A 26,617-nucleotide genomic window follows, 5' to 3' on the forward strand; every position below is an offset into this window, starting at 1 on the left:
TCTAGTCTGGAAGAAATAAAAGCATGGATGACCATCTCCAGCTGTTTTGGGGGAAGGTAGGGTTTGACCTTGGATAATGTTCTCAGTTGGAAAAAGCTGGCTTTCACTACAGAGCTAATATGTTTATCAAATTTAAAATCACTGTCCAGGATAACACCAAGGTTTCTGGCGGAGGAGCGTATGTTAGAGTTAAAAGAGCCTAGGGAGTCAGAGGGAAGGGTGGGATGGTGGTCAAAGATTATGATTTCGGTTTTGTTTTCATTGAGAGTGAGGAAGTTTGCGTGCATCCAGGTCTTGACATCATGAATACAATTGAGGAGTGGTTGGAATGGGTTATTAGAGTTGGGTTTGAGGGGAAGATAGATCTGCACGTCATCAGCATAACAATGAAAGGCCATGTTGTGTTTTGCTAAAATTGGACCAAGTGGTAAAATATATAAAAGAAATAAAATAGGACCTAGTATGGAGCCTTGGGGAACTCCGCATGAAAGGGGGGCTGCCGGTGATGCAAATTCACCGAGGTGAACAGAGAAACTTCTCTCTGACAGGTAGGACTGGAACCAGGTGAGGGCTAGGGCTGTCTTCGACACAGGATTTATGAAGTCGACTCGAGTCGTGGGGGTTAATCCGACGCGTCGACGAATCGTTTTATAGTCTACTTTGTATAAAAAATAAAAAATAAAGTGTTGCTTTAAACCACGTCAACATAATAGAATAATACATTAAGAGATGAATTGAATACACTGTGTTTTCGGTGATATCGGTGCGCGAGCACAAATGTTATCTGCATAGCAGTGTACAACCATAGAGTTATAACACACCGTTAAAACAAATAAAACATCTCCGCTGTTTCAACTCTGCCCCGTCTCTCGGCAGCGTGCAGTATCATGAGACATTCGCGAACGATTCCGCTCTCTTGAACGGCTCTTTTAAATGAACGATGGGATCCAGTCCGCAGTCGCGGGACACAGAGCACTGACAGAGTAATGAGTCAGTGTCGAGAACGGATTCATTTCAGAAAAGGATCATAAACAGGTTGAGGCACAGCTCCCGCTTGAGCCAGCAGTCAGTGTGGACATGTCATGGACGCAAACACAGCGAAACACAATCATTCATCATGGATTACAACACTGGAACAATTCAGAAGCACTTTAATTAGAAAATGTAACTTGTAGCCTACACTTGTGTATGTTAATTTGACTTTAGAAGATTGTTTACTACTTCGTGGACGCGCGTTTGTGCTGTGGCAGGTTATTTAATATGGGATTTTGACAGCGTGCTTCCTCCTCTTAACGGAACACTGTCCCGGCTCTGAATGTTTTAACGAAGCGGCGGTCTGAACCGTTCTGGCCGTTCCGTCTCACTTTCAACCCGACGCTGGTGCGAGACAATACATAACTGTTCGCCAATTGCTGCTTCTCGTTGGAAGTAGGCTCTACATGACACCACACCAGTCCAGCAGTGCACCGCAGTACTGGCAGTAGTAGGCTAACTGGTGATATAAAAAAATATATATTTTCGCTTCGACTCAAACAATTGGCGTCGATTCCCGGGGCTTAAAACGTCGCGTCGATTCGTCGATTTTTAGAAGACACCCCTAGTGAGGGCGGTGCCTGAGATTGAAGGTTTTCTAAACGTGATAATAAAATGCTGTGGTCGACCGTATCAAAGGCCGCCGAGAGATCAAGAAGAACTAGCGCAGCGGGTGTACCATCATCCACTGTTAAAATTAGATCATTAAAAACTCTTAAAAGTGCGGTCTCTGTGCTATGTCCAGGTTTGAAACCTGATTGAAATGTCTCGTGGAGGCCATGAGACTGTAAAAAAGACTGTAATTGAGAATAAACGACTTTCTCTAAAACCTTTGATAAAAATGGGAGCTGGGAAATGGGCCTAAAATTGGACAATGTGGCAACGTCAAGGTTTTTCTTTTTCAATAAAGGGTGTACAACAGCATGTTTAAAAACAGGGGGGACACAACCAGATTTGAGGGAGGAATTTATGAGTGAGAGGACACTCGGGCCTACCGCACCAAATACCTCTTTCAGAAGGCGGGGGGGGATGCTGTCAGAGGGACAGTTAGACGGGCGTAGGAGCCTGACCACGTCCGTAAGGGCGGGGAGAGTAACTGGCTCAAATTGAGAGAGAGTAGCGAGGCATGGAGAAGGGGTGAGGTCGGGGGTCATGGGTGAGTGAGCTGCCCTGAGGTCAGCTATTTTGGAAATGAAAATTTTTTGAAAATTAATGCAGAGGGCCAGGGATGGTACAATGGGTGGTTCATCACGGGGATTGGTGAGGGAGTTGAACATATTAAAGAGGACTTGGGGTTTATGGCTGTTAGTGGTGACCAGATTAGAAATATAAGATGATTTTGCAGTTTTCACTGCTCTCTGGTAGTCCAGTAGGCATGCTCGTAAAATGTCCAGTGAGACATGTAATTTATCCTTGCGCCATTTGCGCTCTGCGCGCCTGCAGAGGCGTCTTAGGGCCCGAGTTGAATTATTAAGCCATGGCTCATATAGTGCTTTTTTATGTTTTTTATGGGTGAAAGGGGCAACAGTGTCTAGAATATCAGTGCAAGTTGAGTTAAAAATGGCGAGAAGTGCTTCGGTACTGAGAGCAGAGTGAGAGTCCAGGGTGTTTAGTGAGAAGTGATTGAAAAGCCGGGAGAAATGTGGAGCAGTCAGAGGGTTAATGGAACGTGTGAGGCGTGCTGGGGGGCCAGATTTAACTGTGGAGCAGGGGATGGAGGTAGTAAATAATATGGGGAAGTGGTCCGAAATGACGGGAATTGGGAAGACATCAAAAACAGTAGTAGTGAGACCAAATGACAGGACAAGGTCTAAAATGTGACCTTTATCATGCGTAGGGCCGGTGATGGATCTGGTGAGATTAAATGAATCGATGAGGTTTAAAAAATCTTTGACAAAAGGGCGAGATTCGCAGCAGACATGAATGTTCATATCGCCACAGATCAGCACGTGGTCATATTTGACCATAATCCCTGAGAGGAGGTCACCGAATTCATTAATAAAATCTGCAATAGATTTTTTGGGGGGGGCGATAGACCAGAGCAAAAAGCATGGGGGAGGACAAATGTAGCTCGAAAAGTTGGACTTCAAAGCTAGAATAGCCAGTGACGGGAGTCAATCTACATGAAAGGTGGGATTTGAAGATTGTAGCTAGACCACCACCTGTGCCTAGGGACCTCGGGGAATTTAAAAAGGAGCAGTGCGGTGGGAGGAGATCGGGGAAGAGACTACAATCACCGGGATGAACCCATGTTTCGGTGAGGAGCATAAAATCAAGATAGCGTGAGATAAAAAGGTCTTTTAACCAATGGGTTTTTAAATTCATAGATCTTGTATTAAAAAGGGCGATTCTGAGAGTGGTGATAACTGGGCTAGGAGATAAAAAGGAATGTCTCAGGGGTCTTAAATGGGCATGCTCCACGAAACGTCTGGTTGTCTGTTTGGGTTTTCTAAAACTAATTAAGGTTGGAATATAGGATGGATAAGGAGTGGAGTTAATTAAAACAGGGGTGAAAGGGAGGCTAAGACTATTACAGAGTGGCACAATAAAATCCAGTGTACAGAGAGGGAGACTAGTGATAAATGCAGTGGGAAAGTATGTGTCAATATGTCCGCCCGGCCACAAGGGGGCAGTGTGGGGCCTATGGGCAACAGAATGACCAGAAGTCAGAGCCGGGTCAGACTCGCTGTACCGTTTTGTTGTTTAAGTCATACAGTACTTTCTTTGGTATATGGACGTTGGCGAAGAGATGGTGTGTTTTGGACAGAGCTACTTGTCCGATAGCCTCCAGTTTCATTACCAGAGGGAGAGGAGAGGAGCTTATTAGGTCTAGCCTGGCCGTGTACTCTGCAACAAGCTCGTTCACTTGCGCTGTCCACTCCCCGGCGATATTAAACTTATGGCCGAGGTAGCTGTAGGGGCGTGCAAAGACTTTGATTGGTACATTATTTATTGTAAAGGTTGGGATTGTGTCTGATTTGGCATGGTACCAGCGATTGCCCCCGCTCCTCCTCTCGTAAAAGACAGCACATTTAGATTGTTTCACCTGTAGTCCAGACCACTCCAGAAATGAGTCAGTCCTGGAAAGCATGTCTTTTATTACTCCCTCGTGTCGGGAGGGAAATGCATGTTCATTCATTCCTTGCCTTTCTATGTAGGCTTTCTGTTTTGTGGACAGAATATTATTTTTCACAAGCCACGGCAGTATGCGAGAGAGGAGGCATTTCATAAACACCTTATCCACGAGTTTGCAAAGCCCCATAGTGCATTGCGCAGACGCTGTACCGAGCTTCCGGCGCCGCAGCCGAGTGTGGATCAGGGAAATTAAGCGGCGCCTTTCTGATACGGCGACGTGAGGCGGGACTACGGCTGCTATGACGTAATCGCCGTTGCGGTCCAAACCGTTAAGCTCACAGCCGGCGGCGACGGAACCAACCATACACAACGCCACCGCCTGGCGGTGGTAAAACACCCCTTCCACTGACTGTGGAAGGGGTGTTTTCCACAGTCAGTGGAAAACACCCCTTCCATGGTTCTCATGGTGACGTGTCTGTCTATGCCACACGTGTCGAACATAAATACGGACAGAAACAAAGACAACACTCCATCGCGCATCAGCCTTAACGAGCCGGTGAAAAAGATGCCTGCTGATCGCATATACAGTGTGTGTGCGTGTGCGCTATGATGATGCCTGTGTCAGTGGCACACACAGCTCTGGTCCAGAGCGTCAGCTCCCTGACAGGCGGCGGCCTCTAAGACTAGACCAGGATTTCTGTACCCCTACGAGGGCTCAACTTCAATCAAAATAAACTAAACTACTTCACTACTCACCGAACCAACGGTAGTTTTGCGTTGTTGAAAGTCTATTCTCCGCGGTGGGCAACCTCTCAGCACCCCACCCACTCTGTAAAATACATTATTTTTGGCATGAAATAAAACGCATCCAACTCAACCGCCGCTTATTCCCGGGTTGTGTCTGCGGTGGTTCGAGGTGGGTGAGTTTTATTTCATGACAAAAATTATATATTTTACAGAGTGGGTTTGGTGCTGAGAGGTTGCCCACCGCGGAGAATAGACGTTCAACAACGAAAAGCGACCTTTGGATAGGTGAGTAGCGAAGTAGTTTAGTTTATTGTGACTGAAGTTGATGCCTCGTAGGGGCTGAGAAATCCTGTTCTAGTCTTAGAGTCAGCCGACTGAGCTAGATGGGGACAGCTCGCGGCAGAGCTTATTCAACATGCTGTGTGGAAAAGTGTAGCCTATCTTACTTTCGCACAGTTAGTGGACTGTTCACTGAATTCATTTATCCCAGATAATAAGGCCTAACAATAATACTAATAATAATAACACACTTTATTTATATAGCAGCACCTTTCATACAGAGACTGCATCTCAAAGTGCTTCACATGTAAAGAACAAACATCACGATTGCTTCACAAAAAAGGAGAAAAGCAGTAATAACAATACAGTGTAATTATAACCCGAGTTCATGCAAAAAATGCGTCCACAGTAGTAAAATCAATCAGCTGATCTCGACGTTGTGAGCGCTACGTGAAGAGGTGCCTTCTGCCGTTGTAGAAGAACTGACTGCTACGGCAACGAGGTTTATATATCGAGCACCGATTCATGTCCGGTCGCCGTAGCCGTCGTCCACAACGTCTCTGCTTAAATAGCCTATTGCCAAACCTGCACCTTGACATGAACCCAGAGATATTACACACATTTATCCATAGACCAGTGCAATTATAAAAGTAATTAAAGCCCTCCTTTTAATTTTTCCTTCTTAAAAATGCTAAATACAATGCACAAGTAGGTACGTAGTATCGATCCTTTGCACTGCCGATTCGGTACGATACAAAATAAAACGATACGATTCGATTTTAGCTGTTTTAATTTCGATATACTTCGATTTTCTAAGTTAAAAACGATATTTCGATACAGTTACTATATCGTTACACCCTATACTATAGTGTTGCCACAATAGCAGTGAAAATAGCAGATCTACAAGCTCACTGCTGCATGGACCTCATACCTACTGTACGTTGCACCACCAATCCAATTGATGTTGTGCTCGAAATTATTAATATATATATATATATATATAAAAATGATATATATAAATGATATATATATATATATATATATATATATATATATATATATATATATATATACATTATATATATATATATATATATATATATATATAAAAATTATATATATATATATATATATATATATATATATATATATATATATATATATAAATTATATATATATATATATATATATATATATATATATATATATATGAGCGACGTGTATTTGGAAATCCCAGCAGTATGACAAAACACTTTTTTGGGACGCTCACATGTTCCCGCGTGGCATTTTTATCTGCTTGCTAAGAGCTGAAATATTTTACAACAACATAATGTTGAATAAGGCAAAACAATACAGTATATATCAAGCACTGAGTTTTCTTCTCTTTTGTCCTTAGGTACGACTATTCAATAACTGAGAGGACGTGGCTCGAGTATTGGCCCACAGCCACAGAATGTCAAAGTGACGAATACAGACCTTTGTGCTTGGCCATGACGAAGATGAAAGAACAGCTACTACACTTTGCATGTGTAGATTAGTTCAAGGCAATACTTTTTCTGAAGGTCAACTGCTATGGGGGTGGGGGGTATGTAAGCTTCAATAAACTGTGTCCACCCTCATCACATGGTCTGTCTTATATCGCTATGAAATAGGTCAACACGGCCTCTCTATTCTATTCATTTGATTCTTTTTTCTCATAAATGTATCCGATAGTGAACAATATGAGTAACAATACAACATACTACATGGGGTCATGTGCCATTGATTGTTTGATTGCTTGATTGATTGAAGACTTTAAGTTTGCATAGGAAAAGGTACAGTTTCATGACGGTACAGTTCACTGGTACAAGGTCTACTAAAAGGAGATCCTAGAAAAGACTAAGCTTATTTCCACAGGAAACCATTAAAGTATCTCATATAACATTGAATGGCAGACGAATAGAACACAGTACTATGCAGTAGATATGTGAAATAAAATGAAAGAACAACAAAAAAAAACAGTAAGTCTAAACAAACAGAAAGTATATACAAAGAAGGGGCAGGGGAGGGTAGGGCTGGGCTAGGTTTGTTTTTTACCAGTTGCGAACGGCTGCTGCCTGTAAGTGGTTTTTCAGGGCGATTTTAAAGGATGCTATAGGATCCACACTCCTTTATGGCCTTCGGTAAGGCTTTCCACATTTCGGTGGTATAGCAGAAGAACGAGTTTGACCCTTTGTTGGTTTTTACTCTGGGTTGAAAGTGATCTGTGGCACTGCCTCTGGTGATGTAATTATGGACATCCTTAACGTTTATAAAGTATTTTGACAGGTACTTGGGTATCATAGTGGTGTAGTGTATCTTGTACACCAGGCCCATTGCAAGTTGCTGTACCCTGTCATCTACTCTGAGCCACCCCACTCTTAGCTGGTGAGTAGCGGTGAGGTGAGTCTGATAGGGACCCTAATTAGTTTATTTTGGGCTGTTTGGAGTTTAGTTTTTAGGGCTTGTGGGGCATCACGATACCATCCGTGGACCCCGTAGTCAAAGAGGGGCTGGATTATTGCACCAGCTATGGTGTGTTGAAATTGACCATCGGGGCGGGCGATCCTCTGTAGGAAACGAGTTTGTTGGTTGATTTTATTTATTACTTTAGAAGTCATCTTTTCGCTGGAAAGATTAGCTTCAAGGATACATCCTAATTAGGAGATTTCATTTTTTCGTGTTATGACCTTGTCACCCACTTTGATGTGTAGATTGAAGTAATATTTTGGGCAAAATACCGTTGTGGCTCCATCTGTCTGCATGTACATCGAAGTTGATAGAGTGAAATTAGATAATAAGAAAGAAAGAAAGAACTTAAAGGGGAACTATTGGCAAGTCTGTGTGTATACAAACACATTCCCCCCTCCCCCTCTATGTATCTGTGTGAGCCCCCCCCCCCCCCCCCCCCCCCCACAATGTATAATGGGCATTGTCTCCACACCAAACTATCTTATGTCTATCTGTTCCTATTAACCCAACTAACTAACTTATCTATCTCCTTTTACATGGATTATAGTCATTTATAATAACAACTTCCTCCCCTCCTCCCACACTTCCACCACTATATACTCCTGTTCTATACCTTTTTCTAGTATCCTATATTTGGCTATATTTTGTTTAACAAATATTGCACACCCTCCACAAGCCCCTTCATCATCACTCCTATCTCGTCTTATTACTACATACCCATATACCACAACATCTAATATTGGTTTAAAAAGGTCTCTTGAATACATATTACATCAGGATTTTCTTTCATTTCTCTTATAGTGCTTGAACTCTTGCCCATTTGCCACCATGCTTCAAGCATTCCACTGGAGAATGATCACCATAATTAAAGGGGGCCTGTCACCTAAAGGGTTACTGTCAGTTTAAGAATCATCTTAAAAAACAAGTTAATATTTTTATGATGTCATTGTGGGGATGCACAATTATAAGCCAATCAAATTAATTGTCTGTATAGCCTGACTGTATTTACTGGTCAGCTGTTGTTGGGCAGATTACACTGAGACAGTTTCAGACTGTTTCAGGATCCACACTGGAGAGAGACCGCATGACCTACATACCATTATAATTTCGGGGCTGACAGCGGACCTTTGCGTTTTTAAGTTTTCCTTGCTGGGTCCTGGCTACTACTCTGCCTATTAATATCAGCTTCTATTTCCTCCCATTTTAAACCTTCCATTTCCAAATGATCTGTTGCTGCTTTTACTATGATCTGTATACTAGTGGTCCTTGACGTGGAGCCATGTGTGGAATTAATTGCTGCTACAATAAAAAAACACCCAAATTGTTAGAATTGCTGCCGCCTCCCCAGGCTGGAATTGGTAGTGGAATTCATCCCCCAACCGCTCCCTGTATCCTTTTGTCTTGCTTCTGTCTAACCGCCTTCACTGCTTCTGCATACGATAATTTATCCAACACTTTGATCTTCTGTACTTCCACCTCCTTTTTCATTGCTACACAACCTCCAAAAGTGACACTATGCTCCCCACTGCAAGTTCTGCAACTGCAACACTTTGGTTTTATTCTCCATATTCATGATCGCCAGTAGCCTACACCTAGCGCACCGCCTCATTTCCTTACACAATTTTGCAATATGCCCAAAGTTTGAGAGGCAGCCACTCTTTCTCCTCGCTGTTACTGCACAGTTTTAACATTTGTAACACCTCATCGGCTTTGGTATATACGCCCTCACAAAGATGAAACCATAGAATACTCCGGTATTTTGGTACCTTCAAACTCCACCAACAGAGTTTCACAGTTGTCCCTTCTCCATTCTCAGGGTTAAGTACATTTACCCCCATTGATTCTCACCCAAATGCATTTGGGTCCCCATTCAGGGCCTTTATTTGGGTCCCTGTCCAGGCCCATGCATTTGGGTCCCCATTCAGAATCAAAGGGGGGTAAATTTACTATAATACATTTTTTGTCTTAGGAATGCAAATAAATACAACAAAATATTATTGAGTGAACTACTCCTTTAAATCATAACTTCAGACGTGTGCATACATTTCTATGTTGATTTGTTGTTTAAGTGAGAAAACAATGTTGCACATTAAGCAAATCATCTTGGGTACCAACCCCCCACCTGCACCTCCTCACTTTGAGAACCACTAGAAAGCACGCCTCCAGCTCAGACAGACCTCTTTCCACTTCGAGACACAGACAGAATCTGACCACATACTACAGAAGCCGCACAGAAAGGTAAGCATATAATTATTTATTTTGTGAGAGGCGTCATTTCAGAAAGAAATAGGGGGTGGCAAAAAAAAAAGTTACCATAGCCCCATTTCTAAAATATCAAAAACAGTGGTTCTACAAGCTCGCAACACATCGCTTGGTGACACGTTGAGGACTTGTATGTAGATAAACAATTGTCACTATTGTTTGGGGGCGAAAAGAGAAAATGTTGGAAAATGTTAGCCTATAATTCCTAAAATAGGGATGCCACATTGAAAGGTTGAGAGATTAATAAATTAATGGTTGCATACAATAAAAGCCTTGTCTAATTTATAACATGTGTCACATGTATATGGACGAGCAACAGATTAATCTGCTAAAACAATTAAGATTTGGGGACAATATGCATGAAATGACTGAATTTAAATGTTAAATGTGGGGCTAGGGGTGGCAATTGCCATCCCCTGATGCCCCAAATGATGCGTGCATGCATGCGTGTGTGTGTGTGTGTGCGTCCTCACCACTGCACCAATATTGTAAATGTAGAAACACTTACTGGGTAGAAGTCCAGATTTCAAAATTGACTTGAGTAAAAGTACAAAACTATTGGTATCAAAATGTACTTGAAGTGCCAAAAGTAAAAGTACTCATTATGCAGAACATGTATAGGCCTAACATTTATCAAAATCTTTTGAAAATAGCAGATCTACAAGCTCACAATGCATCGCATCTACAGTAAATCTACAAAGTAACTATAGTAACTAAAGTTTTCAAATAATTGTAATGGAGTAAAAGTACAATGTTTGCCTCTGAGATGTTGTGGAGTAGAAGTAAACAGGTTGTAGTGGTTGACAAAGACTGACGGTGCAGGATACGACCAAGTACTGCTAAGGGTCAAACTTTAATTCTAAATGCTTTTCAATGGGAACAGAGCGGTTTGTTGCAATTTGCGGATTTTTGCAAAGAAACACTTTGTTCCCATGGCAGAATTCTCCCGCAAAGGCACAATTAAAGTTTGGTGTGACCGCAACCTAACTGCACCCCAAGGAACAAACATTAAGATTTATTTTGAGCAAAAGGCAAAAATCTCACCAACGTCGATCGTCAGTCACACTTTCTGTAAATACAGCCATGGGTTATGTTACAATCGTGTCCGCTATTACGTCATTATGTCATTTAGTCTAGGACCTGACTAAGATATGTATGCATTTAATTTAGGAGAGAATATCTCATCTCTTCTTGGCTAATATGACCCCAAGGAACAACTTAAGAACTGTGAGAAATTCTCTATCCGGGACAAAATACCTGAAAATTACCACAACTTCCAACATGGCTCTATCTTCTAAACCGGAGCTACACATTTCACAAGTTAAATATTTTATGACAAAACAACTAAAAATGGTCAACTTATTATTGTCCAGGGCATGCTCTAATCATTTCGGAAGGGTGCCCTCTTCAGGATCATCATTGTGGCCAAATCCAATATGGCCACCATCTCAAAATAGTTTTGGCTACAACTATTGAACCATGCAGATCAGCTACAAATGTTGTATGTCCCTGAGCAAGATACTCACCCCCCAACTGCCCTCAAAAACAGAAATCTATGGAATGCCCCTCCACAGGTCTTGAGAGCTGCATCCTTCTCTCTACATTTTTAAGAACCACTTAAAAACAATACCTTTAAACAAGCATTTGTGGAATGTCTTAAATGTAGTTGTTGGCTAGTGAGCCCGCCTGGGAAGCCTAAGGTTCGAAGTGGCCCCGAGCAAAATATTATGTAAAAGCACTTTCTCTCTGAGAGGTGCCATACAAATGAAATGTACATACGGTACATACTTACTTCACCACACTATACACATTCATAAAAGTCGTTGAACAAGCATAGCAGATTCCTTATGAAGGTGAACTCTGAACTGGTTGGTCCACCGACCATTCCATGCTCCAGCAATGGGTCGTGTCACATGTTGCCCCTTGAGAAAATACCTTTGGACATGTGAAGTGAAGGTATAGCTTTTCAGGTAGTAGAGACCATACAGTACCATCAGATGGAGAAGGCAGTCATCTCATGTTCAGACTATGTATGACAGCAATTGCAATCTGATCCATGGCTGTCATCAGGTCCTGTGCACCAGAAAGCCCACTTTCAGCTAATAGTAAACCTTTACTGTATACAAATTATCAACTTATCAATTATCTAACCCTAACCCTATCATTTGTGAATTGTGGTTGTAATCTGTAGCCTACAGCAATTAATTGATACTATTTATAGCTGTAACGATTTAACAATGATGCTACTTTATTCAGCTGACCATGTTTATTAATTTTGGTGGAATAATTGTGTTCTATAGTTGTATTTATTTAATTGGGTTAAAGTACTCTGCCAATTCCCAATAAAGAGTTAATATTCATTCACATGCCACATGTATTAATACATCTTGGAGAAAGTAAATGTTGGTTTTGATTGAGTATTTTGTGCATGTAATCTCATAACCCTATTTTTGTGGGAAAGATAGATGGCCTGAAAGGTTTAATATGCAACCATCTGAAAGGAAATATGCTACAGTTTCACTAATAAAGATTGTAGAAAGCAGATTTGATTTGAAGCTCGAGAAGCATATATATATATATATACTACCAAGGTACAGTTGAAAAGAAAGAGAAAGAAAATACATTTCAGATACACGCCATCTTTGAAATATGCAAGGTAGAGGTTGAGATACACCCAGTCATAAAGAAATAAGCATTCCAACATGTTTCTAGTGGTCAAAGAACATGAAATAGACACCAAGTTTGCATTTGTGGTTCATCTGGTTCAATAGTTATAGCCAAAACTGTTTTGAGATAGTGGCCATATTGGATTTCTCTGACAACCCCGAAGAGTCGCTGTTAATCTTTCTGGGTCAAATAAACATAGCCAATAGCAACAGTTAAAGTATTGCTACTTAGTTGGGACTGAAAATGAATTTAATGTAAAGGAGCAGTAGGCTGTAGACAACAAACATATACAGCTTCATCTTGCATAAGGGAATGTCGTATGGTGATGCGCATTGAAAATATCAGAGCTACAAGCTTTTATGTCCATACATGGAAATCCCTGTCTGTAGTATACTGTTTCTGTTAGTGTGGTATGTGGCCGATGTGGCCTCCATATATGGGCATTCCCATATGAAGTCCTGTTAGATATGGGCTTAATATTTATGACATCAGGGAACTCCATAGGGCATAAAGGGGATTCTGTTAGTGTGACATCACAGTGAAGCCAGAGCATGATGTCAGAGCGACAAACCCATAGAACTACAGTGTCAGGCGTTATAGACAGAGATACACACTGTACAGTACATACATACGGACAAGCTGTGACGGTTCACATACTATTATACTAGCCTCACAGGCTTAACTCATCTGCCAAGAGAAAAGCCTGGTGACAATATCAGGCAGAGACTGTTCAACTTCCGCCGTGAGAATTTCAACGGAAGACTACAATGCATGACGTAACTTCCGTTAAACACAGCACTTCCGCCACTTCCGCTAGAACCAACCGGAAGTCATATTGTGGCTAGGGTGCTATTATACTATTATAATACTTAACAACAATGGTGTTTTGTGTCATCGTAGGAGGAGGAGAGAAGGAGAGCGAGAGGGATTTGGACGTTCTAGTGCGACACGAATGAAGAGAGAATGAGACGCCATGAAGAGGGGAGTCACTCTGAGACAATAGAGATGATCCCACCTCAACAAGATGGTGGAAGCACCGAGGACGGACTCAACATTGGCAACACAGCTGCATCTAAACAGGTGATGGGTTATTTAATGATGACTTTATTATTAAACTTCATGAAGACCTTTAACCAAGAACCAAAACATCTGCGTCTGTCTAGACGGGAAGCGGACACACAAATGATGACCCTTACAGGGATATCTTCACTTTCTAACACTATTTTAAAAAATATACATTTATTTGAAATGTTCTAAAGTGTACTTTGTAGTTTAGGATTACTTATTTACTTGAGTATACGTATATGTTGTCTTTATATAGATAATATTAACATCTGTGTCAAATATGTTTTCAGAGATGGAGGCAAGAAGACTTCAAGAACAGAGAGTGCAAAACCTTTATAGAAGATTCTTCCAGGTAAAAAAAAAACCTTAGTGATAAATATTATAGAAATACTGTTCTTACGAAACATTGTGGGCTCACATGGAACACCATATATGGGCATAAAGATCTGCCCAACGGGCACTCCAACATTACTTCTGAGACTCCTACATTCAATCCCGTATCTGAGGGATTGAATGGGTCTCTCTTCCTCTCTCTCTCCAGACTCATTTCCCATTGGAAATACACTGGGTGCTTAAAGTTAAATATTTCAAAAACTAGGAAGTCTAGTTCAGTGATTCTAAAACAGTTTCATACCATGACCTCCATGTTGATGTCAGGAGATATCAGGAGATCTAATCAATAACCTCTGAACCGCAGTCACTATGCCATATACTGTTAATCTGTTTTGATATGTGTGAACTTGAACTAGCTGTGTGAGACAAAGTTGCCTGTATTTACAACTCTTAACTGCGCTGGTGACCTCTATTGCTGTTGTCCATCAGTAGCATGTGAATTATCATTTTCTCTGTCCATGGGGCTGGACTGGTACTCTTTTTTGATGTGTCTGAGGACCCCCATCTGAAAATATGTAGATAGACAACATTTGTCATTATGTCCCATTACAAAATAGCAGAACAATTAAACAGGCTTCAAGTGTTTTAGATCTTTCCAGGGACCCCCCAGATCCTCCTGGGTCCTCAGAGCCAAATTTGAGAAGCAGTGATGTATTGTCCTGTTGTGTCATCAGGGATGGACAATGTCAGTGCGGACGTCCCAGAGACACACATCCAACACATGTTGTCACAGCTGGAAGGTTTAGACAGCAGGGAGCCACACGGAACTTTACACCTGTAAGCGTCTGACTGACAATGTGATCAATGTCTTCCATCATCTACAGTATTTAACATTATTCAGTCAAGAGGATGTTGTTATTGCTTTAAGGTCCCTGAGGATGATGTCATTGAATCATCAATCATCAAAATAGTATATCGTCTCTGTCTGTCCAAAACCTCTTAACTCCATTTTTGAGTTTTTTGATTGTTTGGCATAAATCAGGGATATTGAACACCCTTTGCGTCTGTGTGTTGGTTAAAATAATATTGAACCAATGGAAAGTATTAAAAAGTGCTTGGGACAAAACCTCCTAACTCCACACTTTCTGCCAAACCAGCTAACTCCACCCGATTGGCCCTCTCTTTTTTTTCATAAATATGTGCTATTGAACACCCATTTACGTCTGTGTGTTGGTTAAAATAATATTGAACCAATGGAAAGTATTAAAAAGTGCTTGGGACAAAACCTCCTAACTCCACACTTTCTGCCAAACCAGCTAACTCCACCCGATTGGCCCTCTCTTTTTTTTCATAAATATGTGCTATTGAACACCCATTTATGTCTGTGTGTTGGTTAAAATAATATTGAACCAATGTCTGTGTGTTGGTTAAAATAATATTGAACCAATGAAAAGTAGTAAAAAGCCCTTCAGTCAAAACCTCTTAACTCCACTTGAGCTCATTTTCCCGAAAATGAACATTTTGAAGTTAGGAGGTTTCAGCCCAACAGCAGAGATATACAGTATCAACTTTATTTGTATAGCACTGTTTATGTTTGACAAGAAAGAGGCCAAACTGCCACGATGCAGAGGTTTTATTTGATAAGAGCAACCAGCATTTTGACTAAGACAGTCATCCTCAATGAGGAAGCACTGTTTATGACATCAGACCGACAGCAGAAATTAATGTGTAATATAAACCCTCTCGATATGAAAGTTGAGTGTGTATTTAGGTTCATCATGTCTATGATAGTCATCTTCTGATGTGTCTCTTTGATCACCTAGTTCCTGCGTCTGCCATCAGACACTGAACCCTCCACTGTCTACGAAATGATGACAAGGAAGACTGTAGATGACGGGTGGGGTTTGGGCCAACCCAACTTGGTGGTGTCTCTGGTGGGAGGAGAAGGCAGTGCAGAGGTCAAACCCTGGGTTCAGAAGGTCATCAGGCAGGGACTGGTCAAGGCTGGAGAAAGCAGGTGTGTGTGTGTGTGTGTGTGTGTGTGTGTGTGTGTGTGTGTGTGTGTGTGTGTGTGTGTGTGTGTGTGTGTGTGTGTGTGTGTGTGTGTGTGTGTGTGTGTGTGTGTGTGTGTGGGCTTGCAAAGCTATCTTTGTGGGGACCTCATGTCCCCACAAAGATAGTACAATTCAGGGGAAAAAACGTGTGGGGACAAATTAATACGTCCCCACAAGGTCTTTAGGGGTTAGGTTAAGGGTTAGGGTTAGAGTCAGGGTTTAGGGTTAGGGTTAAAATGAATGGAATGTCCCCACAAAGATAGTAGACTATGTGTAATGTCCCCACAAAGTAGCAATTGCAAACCTGTGTGTGTGTGTGTGTGTGTGTGTGTGTGTGTGTGTGTGTGTGTGTGTGTGTGTGTGTGTGTGTGTGTGTGTGTGTGTGTGTGTGTGTGTGTGCAAAAATAGCAGAACTACAAGCTCAATCGAGCTTGTAGATCGGCTATTTTTGCTACTCTTCTGGAGATGAGAGGTTTTTGCTCGACTGTAACAACATGCAATGTGGCCCACTGGAGGTGGTGTGGAAATATAGTGGCCCTCTCCATCATCAAAGTTGCCCACCCCTGCTCTATAGCAATGATTACTATCACAATATAGACATAATAGATATTTTAATTATGTTTATTTGAGGTCTGTGTATTTGTTTGGTTACTGATGTTGTAAATCGTGCAATGAAGGTATTTTTAAAATAAAATAAAAATCTCTCTCTCTCTCTCTCTCACTCACACTCACACTCACACACACACACACACACACACACACACACACACACACACACACACACACACAGGAAAAGTCTGGATACTGACAGAAGGCTTTGATGAAGGCGTAGGGAGATGTGTAGGAGAGGAGTTGAGGGACAACTGGGTCTCTGCGTTTGGAGAGGAGGTGACGGACAACTGCATCTCTGCGTTTGGCATCAGTCCGTGGGAATTTGTGCACAACAGAGACCACTTGGATTCTCTGGTATTGACTCACAAACACTGTTTACACATGGGCCTTTTCCACCAGCAAAGAACCGGTTCTGGTTCTTTCTCCTGCCTATGGGATGAACCAGAGGTGAGCTTTTCCACCGAGAACCGGAGTTGGTTCTGAACCGTAAGAGTTGGTTCCAAACGGGAACCACAAAATCCTTGGTTCCTCTGGTTCAATCATGGTTCAATCTGGTGGAAACTCGAGCCGGTTCGCAAGAACGAACCAAGGTTCCAAGAAAGTTGAACCGGTACTGGTTCTGGAACCAAGGTTCTTTTGGTGGAAAAGGCCCCTATAGTGTTTTCCTCCACCTAATTAATCATCGTCATAAAAGTATCATTCTTAATCTTGCATATACCCTCCACTATATTTACGTCACATTCTTAACTGTACCATAATGTACTGTATGTACTGATATTAAATGCCCTGTTAATTATTTTACTCTCTAATACATACTGAGATCACAACAATGTGATATCATTGTTTTTGATGTGAATTTTGATGTGACAATAATCAGGACCCCACCCCCCATCTAAGACTCACCAGAAGCACATGGATAACAAAAAGTAAGATGTCATTCCCGTTTTATTCCATCTCAGGACAGCACCTATTCCACCCCTGCTCAGTACTCTGTATCTTCCATTCAGTACCCAACCAGTGACTCCTGTTGTCTGGCCAAGAACCATTCAGGCTTCCTGCTGGTGGATAATGGAAGTGAAGGTCGCAGAGGAGGAGAGATGATCTTCAGGGTCAAATTCGAGGAACATCTCTCCACACAACACATCAGGGGTACTATAAGAGATGATGGACGTTAATGCTTTGTTTGTTACTGAACTTTAATCATGGTATTATCTGCCATGACCAGGTCAAAAGCTGACTTAAAAGTAGTAAAACAACGTAATAGTTTAACTATTACAAGAAACTAGGCAACAGCTATTGTAGTCCTGTAAAAATAAAGCTGAGGTTGGAAAAAATTGTGTTATTTATTTTTTCAACTGATTCTGACAGGAAATTAGGTCTACTAGCCAGGATAAAAAATCTACCATAATCTGCTCACTGCAAATACCCACAGTGGCCAAATCAAGTTGGGCTCCCATCGACTTTCTATACAGGAGGAAAATACCCAGAAAAAAAAATCTGCTTTAAGTAGGATGTGAGGGGTCTAACTAGGGGTTTGTCATGATGCTGAATCCATTGCAAGCATTTGTTTTGCACAAAAAACATTCATTGGCCCCAGAAAACGCCCACAAAACTGATGAAAAGTGATGACTCATCACTTTTCATCACTAAACCATCATTTTCTGGGGCCATTTTTAGCCCAAGGAATGTTTTTTGTGCAAAACAAATGCTTGCAATGGATTCAACATCATGACAAACCCCTAGTTAGACCCCTCACATCCTACTTAAAGCAGATTTTTTTCTGGGTATTTTCCTCCTGTATAGAAAGTCGATGGGAGCCCAACTTGATTTGGCCACAGTGGGTATTTGCAGTGAGCAGATTATGGTAGATTTTTTATCCTGGCTAGTGGACCTAATTTCCTGTCAGAATCAGTTGAGAAACTAAATAACACAATTTTTTTTTTGGTAATTATTATTTAATAATCAAGGGGAGTTTTTCTCTCAGTGGAATCACAAGCCCTGGCTGAAACTAAGTAATGATAATATTAATGTTTCAAGTGAGAACCAGGTTCCACTGTGCACCTCCTCTTGATGCCAGATTAACGATTAAGGTCAAATGTACACCTGCAAAATCTAATAAAACTACAGAACTGGAAATATATTCACATACAGTATGAGATAGAAATGGCATACATCAGTGTGCTATGGCTATACATGAACTGTAACTGTATAAAGCAATGAGAAAGGAGATAATTTCCCAGTTGCGTTATGATTGAATTCAATTCACATTTTATTTTCTTACAGACAGCAGCATTACCATTTCTGCCCTCTGCATGCTCATTTCAGGAGAGGCATCCATGCTGGAGGTACAATCACGGCTTCTTAATACAATATTCATTCATCCAATATTTATATTTCATTGATTGTATACAGTATAAATTGACTTTTATGAGCCCAGAGCATTATGAGTCTATATTATTTTCATTATACCTGATATTCTGTGTCCTAATAATATACGTACAAAAGAAAGACACTCATCAGCCAAGTGGAATGTGAGATACACACATACTGTAAACGTACGCATACTCGATATAGTCAAGATCACAGCTGAAATCACACGGCACAAAGCTAAACCTAGACTATTATAACAACGTACATCAATATTACATTCTGGGGAATTGCAAGTGTGGTTGCCTATTTATAGTCTGGATAGCCAAAATGTCATGTGAAGCTTGACCAATCCTCAAGTTTGCACCACTCCTCCATTGAACTCAATGGACTTTTGGGGTTTTGGGGTTTACTCTATAAAGCAGGGGTCTTCAACAGGGAGTCCCCGAAATTGTTGGGGGGGAAAAAAGTAATTTGTCTTTAAATATATATATATATATATATATATATATATATATATATATATATATATATATATATATATATATATATATATATATATATATATAGAATCATGTTCTTTATATATATATATATATATATATATATATATATATATAAATATATATATATATATATATAAAAAGAACATGATTCTGTCTCTTTTGAATAGCTTGTATACATGATTATAGTGCAATTGACAGATTGTGATAGATTGATAGTATTGACATTGGTTCTCAGTTAATAACATATGTTTATAAATGACAGTGGTACGGCCACTTGTACATCCATGTTTAAAATAGAAGCATGTTTTAATAGCATAGTATTGAATGCAAAATAAAATGATATATTTTTATACACATGATACTTTTATACAACAATTTTATACATACAGTAAATATACAATACATATTGAAGCCCCAACCCCACCCTACCAGGTAGGAGGTACCTTCTCCATTTCCCCTTCTGTTTGGGGGTCCCTGGCCTGAAAACGTTGAAGACTCCTGCTATGAAGTGTTAGGCCTACTCTGTAAAGTTGAAGAAGAACAATAGTGAGTTGTCCTATAGGCATTGGCAATCACACTAATAAAACCTACAAGGACCTGTGCTTTTGTATACAGAAATTTGATTTTATTCATATTTGATTTATTTATACATGGCCTATGTATATGTTAAGAAATAAGAGCCAGGCTGTAAAAAGTAGAGGAAGAAGCAATGTTGAAATAATTTGTAAATGTCTGTCTGTCTGTCTGTCTGTCTGTCTGTCTGTCTGTCTGTCTGTCTGTCTTTCTCTCTCTCTCTCTCTCTCTCTCTCTCTCTCTCTCTCTCTCTCTCTCTCTCTCTCTCTCATCTTCATCAGAGGGTGGATCTGTCTCTGAAGAACTCCACACCCTTGTTGGTGCTGGCAGGTTCAGGAGGTGTGGCTGACCTCTTGAGTGACATCTTGGAGAACCAATCACTTGCCTCTACTGATGTTGATGTTGATAGAGTGACAGAAATGGTCAAGAAACACTTCCCTTCTGAAGCTCAAGATCAGCTTGTTGAACAGGTAAGAGCATAGGAGAATCTTTTTTTTTGTCTGCTTTCTGGTCAATAATAATCTAGTCATGTTAGACTAGGATGTAAACAAAGTGTCGGCCCGACAATGGCCAAAATGATTGCGACCGTCAGGTCGCATTTACTATCAAAACCTCCACCGGCTGTCTGTCAGTAGTCCACTGTGTAGTGCCAAACAGAGCGGAAAATACATTAAAGTTTATATATTAAACTAAATACCATCAGAATATCACAAGTTCCTGTTTGCAATTGGTGGTTGCCCATCCTGTGACCTTTGACCTTGACCCTCAGGTTCAGAGCATTTGCCAGAACAGGAAGCTGATAACATTCTACCATGAAGACCAGGAGAGACCAGAAGACTTTGATACAGTCATGATCAAAGCCCTGATGCCAGGTATAATATATAACTCTCACTAACAAATCAGAATGCGTACCAGCCAAATACAGTAGTGTGTCTGTGTGTCTGTGCATCTGCTCGCCATTCTACTAACTCCAGCAGTTGGATCACTGCTGAAATGTAGCTGTAGCGATCTCTAGATGTGAGAGGCCCGAAGTGCCGCGAACTTGTGGTTAATATTATTAATAGTCCTTACTAATGAGAGGTGAAACCGTGAAAAACACTGTGGGCTACAGGACATTATGATGTTTATTTAACATTGTCTCTCTCTGTGTGTGTGTGTGTGTGTGTGTGTGTGTGTGTGTGTGTGTGTGTGTGTGTGTGTGTGTGTGTGTGTGTGTGTGTGTGTGTGTGTGCGCACGCGCCCGCATGTGTTTCAGCCAGTAAGCAATGTGCTTCAGGTAATACCTTCCCTTACGGCAGGGAGCTGTTTCTAGCAATAAGATGGGACAGATTGGACTTTGCCAGCAGTCATGACATCGACATCAACTGGAAGGTGAGAAACAACATCACAACATAGGCCTATCTGAATGTTGAAGTAACTATGTAACTATGCCTAAACCTAACCTTAACCCTAACCAGCGCCGGAGGAGACAGAAACGTCGCTGTAGGCAAGCACCGTCAGAGCCGCCCTCTCTCTCTCTCTCTCTCTCTCTTTTTTTTTTTCCCCCCGACGCATTTTCGCCGCCTTTATAAAGTGCCGCTGTAGGCAGCTGACTAGTTCGCCTCTATATACGCGCCGGCCCTAACCTCAGTAAAACTATGCCTAAACCTGACCTTAACCCTAACCCTAACCTCATTAAAACTATGCCTAAACCTAACCATATACCTAACCACAGTCGGACTATTGAGATTTGGGCCTCCGTCACGGTAAACTTTCCACTGCCGGTCCGTGCGGCGTTGCCTGCCGCGGCAGTTGTCAGCAGTTAAAGGACCTGTCCTACACCATGAATTTTCACTTTTTCTATTTTAAAACCTTTTTTTGGGGTCCCACTGGCACCTTCTATCCTCACAAAGTCCTATTTCTGACCATTGTGTCTTTCTCTGTTTTTGGGAAGGCAGAGTTGAAAAGCTTTCCACGGGTTCTCAGAACAGTGCTGTTCTGAGAGTTGATCCGTCACACGTTCTCTAATGTCTGGTCTAGCAACGGTCGCCCTGTGTCATTTGACAGTAGGCTTATATCATACAACATAGGCCTACAGTAGGCTATAATCAGAGCTGCAACATTATCCTATTTTTGTATTGGCCCAATATTAACATTATGTGTTGTCAACGTTGGAGGAATGGAGAGGAGGGGAGGGGGGAGGGGTGGAAAAACCCCACTAGATGCGCCCCTGAGCAAACAAAGGCCGTTTTGGTATTGCAGCTGAAGAGCCTAATGATAGCACAGCTAGTAGAAACAAAAGGAATGGTCAGAGTGTGTGTTGAGGGTTAAGACCTGTCTAAGACTCAATTTTGAGCATATATTTATTCAAAAAATAGAGTTTTAAAAGCATGGTGTAGTCCCTTTAACGCCGCTGCCAGAGAATGCACTTGCTCCTTTTGTATTCTGTAACCAATTTAGCAAAGAACATAAATAACTATACAAATGTTTTACATGCACACAGAAATGGTCACAAAATCTACATTGTTTAATAAAGTGATCATCTTTCAAAGCCTACACAGTATTAAGACTATTGGGAATTACACAGAAATCTCATTATTGTCTACATTATGTTTCCTTTTAATTTCCTGGTCTACACCTTAAAAGAGAAGACCATCCATTTTCAATATTGAACTATGTCATTAATATACCTTGGAGGAGTACAACGGTGTGATGTCATCAAGTTGTGATTTGCAATACAAACCCCAAAATCAATCCTCCAGTTCTAGGCAACACAGAAGAGGGGGAACTTTTTTTTATTTATTTCCACACTCCTCTAAGGTATATTAATGACATAGTTCAATATTGAAAATGGGTGGTCTTCCCCTTTAAAAACAGTTAAATAACCTGTCTCTAATTTCTTCACTGTGTCCAGGATGAAGCTTTAAAAGCCTTCATGATGTTTGCACTGGTCAATAACAAGCCCCAGTTTGTACGTCTGTTCACTGAGAAGAACTTCAACATCCCTGAATTCATGACTTATGGCCTCCTGGAGAAGCTCTACAGGAAAGTGGGTGAAGACACACTGGTCTACAAGCTGCTACTGGATCGCCTGAAGGAGAGACTGCAGAGAACCTCAAACACTGTGGAAGCGATCAGCCTGTTTGAGGTGTTTAGAGGCCGTAACAATTATATATATATATATATATATATATATATATATATATATATATATATATATATATATTGCTAAAAACAATATACTGTACGAATTATACTTTTGGAAGCAATAGTACAAAGCCACTTAATGGAGGAAATCTCAAAACAATGTTGCACATTAAGTTCATCATCTGTGGGACCCCCCCCCCCCCCCCCCCCCCCCCCCTCCTGACCAACAGGTTGAGAACCACTGCAGTAGGCAGCGGCCATCAAAACACAAAACGTACAGTAATTGAGAGTGGAAATTCTGTTCCTCCTCTGAGTCACAGACTAAACAACAATCCTACTTGCTTCTGTAGCCTACAACTGTTTTTCTTTTGTAATTGGGCGGCGGGCCTACCAAAGAAATCAGATATTAGTTTCAGAGCCATGCTGTAAAAAACTACCGATAACAGTCCTAAACAGACGGCAGGTCTCACTCACAGCTCATTCTTCATGCCTACCGCTAAATGTAAACAGGAAACAGCTGGCCTCAAGCAACTGTTCTGATTGGGCACTCGTCAAGAGCGGCAATAGAGCATCGTAGCGGAAGTGGTTTACTGGTGCCACTTAAAAATCGTCATTCATTCGACTTTTACAAAAATATTTATAACAATTATGTTAAGCCTAGAACCAAGCCATCCAGGATGGCAGTGAATCATGACCTACAACCTTTGTTTCTATGAAAAGAACATTTTGAAAATCGCTAAACAAAGGGTAGTTAATAATGTATTATATCAAATAATGTAATATTAAAATATATTTTCATAGGATCAAAGGTTTTATGGTCATGATTCACTGCCATCCTGGATGGCTTGGTTCTAGGCTTAACATAATTGTTATAGGCCTAAATATTTTTGTAAAAGTCTATGGGAAAAATGAATGACGATTTTTAAGTGGCACCAGTAAACCACTTCCGCTGCGATGCTCTCTAGAGTGTACTCTCAATCCCGTGGGCATTTTATTTTTTATTTTTTTACCCCCGGAGCAGTGGCGGGCCCCTCCTCCCCGGGCCCTAATGCGACTGCATTGGCTGCTTTGACTATAGTAGCTAGCTAGGGTACGGTCACACTGTGGACGCTTCGGCTCGAAACTCCCATTCACTCCCATTATAATGGACATGGCGTACTCCGCGCCGGCCGCAGCACGTTCAAGCCGTTTCCAGGTCGGGTGGACGAGCCACACGCTGGTGGTTCCTGGTTCAGCACTGCTGTACTCTCACCCGGCAGTGATGCAACTTTTCGGCTAATTTACACAGGAACCACTTTATGTATCTCATATAACATTGAAAGAGACGGAAATAACAGTACTTTGCATGGGGAGTTGTCGGTAACAAAAGGGGAAAAAATAAAAAAGCAGTCCTAAAAAAATAAAATAAACAGGGGTAACAGAAATAATAGCAATAAAGAGAAATAGGAGATATTTACAAAAGGAAAGGGGCTTAGTTTCAGGTGGTGCACTAATGTTTTCATATTTGCTGTGGAATTCATATTATTTATATTGCACATGCATGTTTTCATGTTGAGTAGTGTGGGGTAGGCTACATTCCTTGATCTGTCCTTCTGCAAATCGCGCTAGTCAAAAGAACTACACGTCGTTCTGACCAGCGCCATGTTGACTCTCCCATAATGCAGCTCGGGGCTCACAGGAACAGCCGGGGATGATAGGGTATGGAATTACAGCTGGCGCAATATAGCGCCGGCTCTTGAGTTTCGCGAGCACTGTGCGACCGTACCCTTATCCACAACTTTCCAACATCCCATCATGCATTGCGCAGAATGTGCAGGCAGCTTCCGGCGCCGCAGCCGAGAGTGATCGACAAGCTCACAACGGTTGCATCTGCGACGCGACGTGAGCTTGTATGTCTGCTGTTAACCGGAAGTGTCCCGCAAATAATGCTACAGTAAATTCCCTCGGAAACAGGTGGATAGGCAAAGCGTAGCGCCCCTGGAGGAAATGCGTCTCCTGTCAAAGGATTTTCTTATTTCCTCTTCTTTGCCTCTCCAGGTGTCAGGTGTCTTGCAGAAGTTCATGGGTGATGTGAAGCCGTTCTACTTCACTGTTCTGGGTCTAAAAGACGTCACCCCTGGCAAGAAGGCTCTGGAGGTATTCTTCTGCGTTACACTTCTGACCATTCCAAAACAATCCTGTATTGGTAATGTAATCTCCCATTTCCTCTTCATAGCTCTGTTCTTCTCTCCTCAGCGTGTCAGAAAGTTGCTGCAGGAAGACTGTGCATACAGGAACCAGCCCTGCGAATCCCCCTGGACTGATCTCTTTATCTGGGCTGTCCTACAGAACCACAGTGACATGGCTGACATCTTCTGGGAGAAGGTAAAACACCTGATGCTCCGAGTATAGGCTGAAGGATTTATTTTGTATTTACATTATGTGCTATAGCGTGTCTGTAACCAGCCCTCTGTCTGTGTTCAGTATCTGTCCCGTAGTCCATCTGTCCCGTTTCCCTGTCCCTCTGTCTCTATGTCCATCTGTCTGCCTGTCTCTCTGTCCCTCTGTCTCTGTTTGTCTCTGTCCATCTGTCCCTTTGTCTCTCTATATGTCCCTTCTGTCTGTCCATCTGTCCCTCTGTCTCTATATGTCCCTTCTGTCTGTCCATCTGTCCCTTCTGTATGTCCATCTGTCCCTCTGTCCATCAGTCCATCTGTACATCAGTCCATCTGTACATCAATCCCTCTGTATCTCGGTCCATCTGTCTCTATGTCCCTCTGTCTCTCTGTCGCGCTGTCCAACTGTCTCTCTGTACATCTGTCGCTCTGTCTCTCTGTCTATCTGTCCATCTCTCAGGCAGAGGAGCCAGTGCTGAATGCTCTGAGTGCCTGTAAGATGCTTAGAGAGATGTCAACCATGGAACGTAAAACAGAGACCAAAACTTCCATGGAAAAGCTGTCACTGAAGTTTGAGAAACTGGCACATGGTGAGACATTAAAAGTTCCAGTGTTCTCAAGCTCACAATCCAGAAATATGATGTCACACAATCTCATTGGCTAGAGGGCCACTAAATTTCCACATTCACTCCAGAGGGCCACAATGCATACAGTCAAAATAGCCGATCTACAAGCTCAAAATGCGTCGCAATTTTGAATTGGAATCCTACAGTATATCATGTTGAGCAGCTTGTAAAACGCTTAAACCTGTTTTTATCCTGGGATTTTTGAGCAATTTGCATGAAACATTCTACACGCAATCTAACAACCTTTATCTAACATGCCTATGAAGTGCACACAAGAAAAAAAATTATAATAATATTAAATATAGCTGCAAGCAGCGATAAAGTGGCCAAAAACTCCTTAAATCATGAACACAGCCTGCGATGTGCGTGACATTTTGCACATACATTCCCACTAGGTCAAGGAACAGATGCCAGCCACCCTTCTCACA

At 41.5% G+C, this 26,617-nt stretch overlaps 2 protein-coding genes across 2 annotated transcripts in view; both read left to right on the forward strand.

Moving 5' to 3' along the window:
• Positions 1–26,617, forward strand: part of LOC308289136 (cytosolic phospholipase A2-like) — a gene marked incomplete at both ends in the record, with an annotated part of 173,178 nt that overhangs the window by 86,778 nt on the left and 59,783 nt on the right. The window lies entirely within an intron of this gene.
• LOC308302244 (transient receptor potential cation channel subfamily M member 5-like) overlaps positions 13,516–26,617 on the forward strand; it is a gene marked incomplete at both ends in the record, with an annotated part of 53,856 nt that continues 40,754 nt past the window's right edge. The window contains 13 exons of the mRNA XM_080746502.1: positions 13,516–13,632; positions 13,908–13,969; positions 14,685–14,787; positions 15,774–15,969; positions 16,837–16,970; positions 17,576–17,765; positions 20,393–20,532; positions 20,832–20,934; positions 21,339–21,433; positions 22,956–23,189; positions 25,226–25,324; positions 25,424–25,552; positions 26,024–26,153. Of these exons, the coding sequence (XP_080602628.1) occupies positions 13,516–13,632; positions 13,908–13,969; positions 14,685–14,787; positions 15,774–15,969; positions 16,837–16,970; positions 17,576–17,765; positions 20,393–20,532; positions 20,832–20,934; positions 21,339–21,433; positions 22,956–23,189; positions 25,226–25,324; positions 25,424–25,552; positions 26,024–26,153 (1,732 nt within the window). The remainder of the gene's footprint in view (positions 13,633–13,907; positions 13,970–14,684; positions 14,788–15,773; positions 15,970–16,836; positions 16,971–17,575; positions 17,766–20,392; positions 20,533–20,831; positions 20,935–21,338; positions 21,434–22,955; positions 23,190–25,225; positions 25,325–25,423; positions 25,553–26,023; positions 26,154–26,617) is intronic.

This window comes from Nannobrachium achirus (assembly GCF_963921795.1).
Source record: "Nannobrachium achirus genome assembly, chromosome: 1".
Classification (NCBI taxonomy): domain Eukaryota; kingdom Metazoa; phylum Chordata; class Actinopteri; order Myctophiformes; family Myctophidae; genus Nannobrachium; species Nannobrachium achirus.